This window comes from Acyrthosiphon pisum, unplaced genomic scaffold, assembly GCF_005508785.2.
Source record: "Acyrthosiphon pisum isolate AL4f unplaced genomic scaffold, pea_aphid_22Mar2018_4r6ur Scaffold_10418;HRSCAF=11023, whole genome shotgun sequence".
Classification (NCBI taxonomy): domain Eukaryota; kingdom Metazoa; phylum Arthropoda; class Insecta; order Hemiptera; family Aphididae; genus Acyrthosiphon; species Acyrthosiphon pisum.
The window spans coordinates 1-1,461 of record NW_021758689.1 but is presented as its reverse complement, the minus strand read 5'-3'; the positions used below and the strand labels follow the sequence as shown (position 1 = coordinate 1,461).

At 27.9% G+C, this 1,461-nt stretch overlaps 1 protein-coding gene across 1 annotated transcript; it reads right to left on the bottom strand.

Annotated features, from left to right (window-relative positions):
• Window positions 1-238: 238 nt before the first annotated feature.
• On the bottom strand, window positions 239-1,452 carry LOC100571756. Its single transcript, XM_029491835.1, has 5 exons — window positions 1,304-1,452; window positions 1,032-1,205; window positions 924-961; window positions 496-672; window positions 239-366 (listed from the first exon to the last, which is right to left on the bottom strand). Exons 1-5 carry the CDS (start codon window positions 1,371-1,373, stop codon window positions 301-303), a joined length of 525 nt encoding a protein of 174 aa, XP_029347695.1. The 5' UTR covers window positions 1,374-1,452; the 3' UTR covers window positions 239-300.
• Window positions 1,453-1,461: the final 9 nt, after the last annotated feature.

Here is a 1,461-nt window from a genome sequence, read left to right as displayed (position 1 = left end):
CCTGGATATAAATAATAGTTACCTTAAAGCAAATATATAGTTTATAGCTAAAGTTATAAAATATATTAATTTAACTCAATTATTAATTTTAAAAAAAGACCTTGAGTTATACATTCAAGCAGTTATTTTAAGTATTAAATTATGAAATATTTAATGATTTATCTTTGTTAAAATATTTATTGATAAAAATTGTATTTTTTTTTTAACACAACATTATTATATTATTAGGTACCAATGGGGTATTAATTATTCAAAAGTAATTTAAAAAAATTATTTTTCCATCACTTCAATATTTGAGTATTAAGTATTATTACCATTATTTTGTTGAAGAACCATCTCACTTAATGTGTCTATTGAATTGCTTTGCTAAAACATTTATGTGAATTATGGAATATGTAGTTATTAAGTACAAGTTGAAAATCTATATGCTACGTTTAGATTGATACATAAACATACAAAACATTATAATGGCAAGACATAAGTAACTATAAATACCTTAGGTGAAATGTCTGATGCAGAACACAAATGAGCAGTTTGAATGGTTTGTTTTGATATTTTTGGCATCAATTCTGTGTAATCCAGACTATATGCAGACTCTACTCCAACTGTTGGTGAAAAACTACTAGTTGAAGCTAATATACCTATCGGTGCAGCCGGAACAGTTACTGTTAAATCGACGCCCCAGTTCAAAACTGCAACAACTCGAGTTATAACAAATTCAAGTTATGTACACCATCTTATAGACGATCTTGTAACGATTTCAGTTCAAGAACACAATAAAATATAGTTAAATTATTGACCACGAGAGAGCATTTTCAAAATTATAATTTACATTACGTTACATAGAGAAACAATATAGAAAACACATTATACCCAACAAACCAATTATTTGGGTTGTTGCAGTTTTGATCTGGGGTGTCGAAATGTTGGTTGGAAGATGAAGCCATTACATCAAAACAACCTAAATACAATTATTTAAATTATAACTAATGACATTAACAAATAAAAGAAATGAAAATTTAAACAATTACTATCAGAATTTCTGGAATTATCGCTTTCATCAGATACATCAAATACAGACTTATTTTTCAAAGATGGCATCTTTTTAGTTCTTTTATGTCTTAAGACTTCGTGTTCTTCTATTTCTGTTTCCGTAGTTGATTTTTCAATCTCTACCTGCTGATACCATGCTTTCCTAAAGTTATCTGTGATATAAATCAAATATTTTTTTATGAGTCAATTTTTATAATTGTTTACAAATAAATTCTAACTATTTATTAAATAAGTTTTCATAATTGCTTACCATAAGTTTTGTTCCCACCATGAACATTAACTTGATACTTAGTCCATGTATATTGAGGATCCTCAGCCATTTGTAGGACATCACTGTCAACAATTCCAGGTGGCCAGTAGCAAAACTGAGGATTGGTTTGAGTCAACCAATTTATTGGTACAACACTA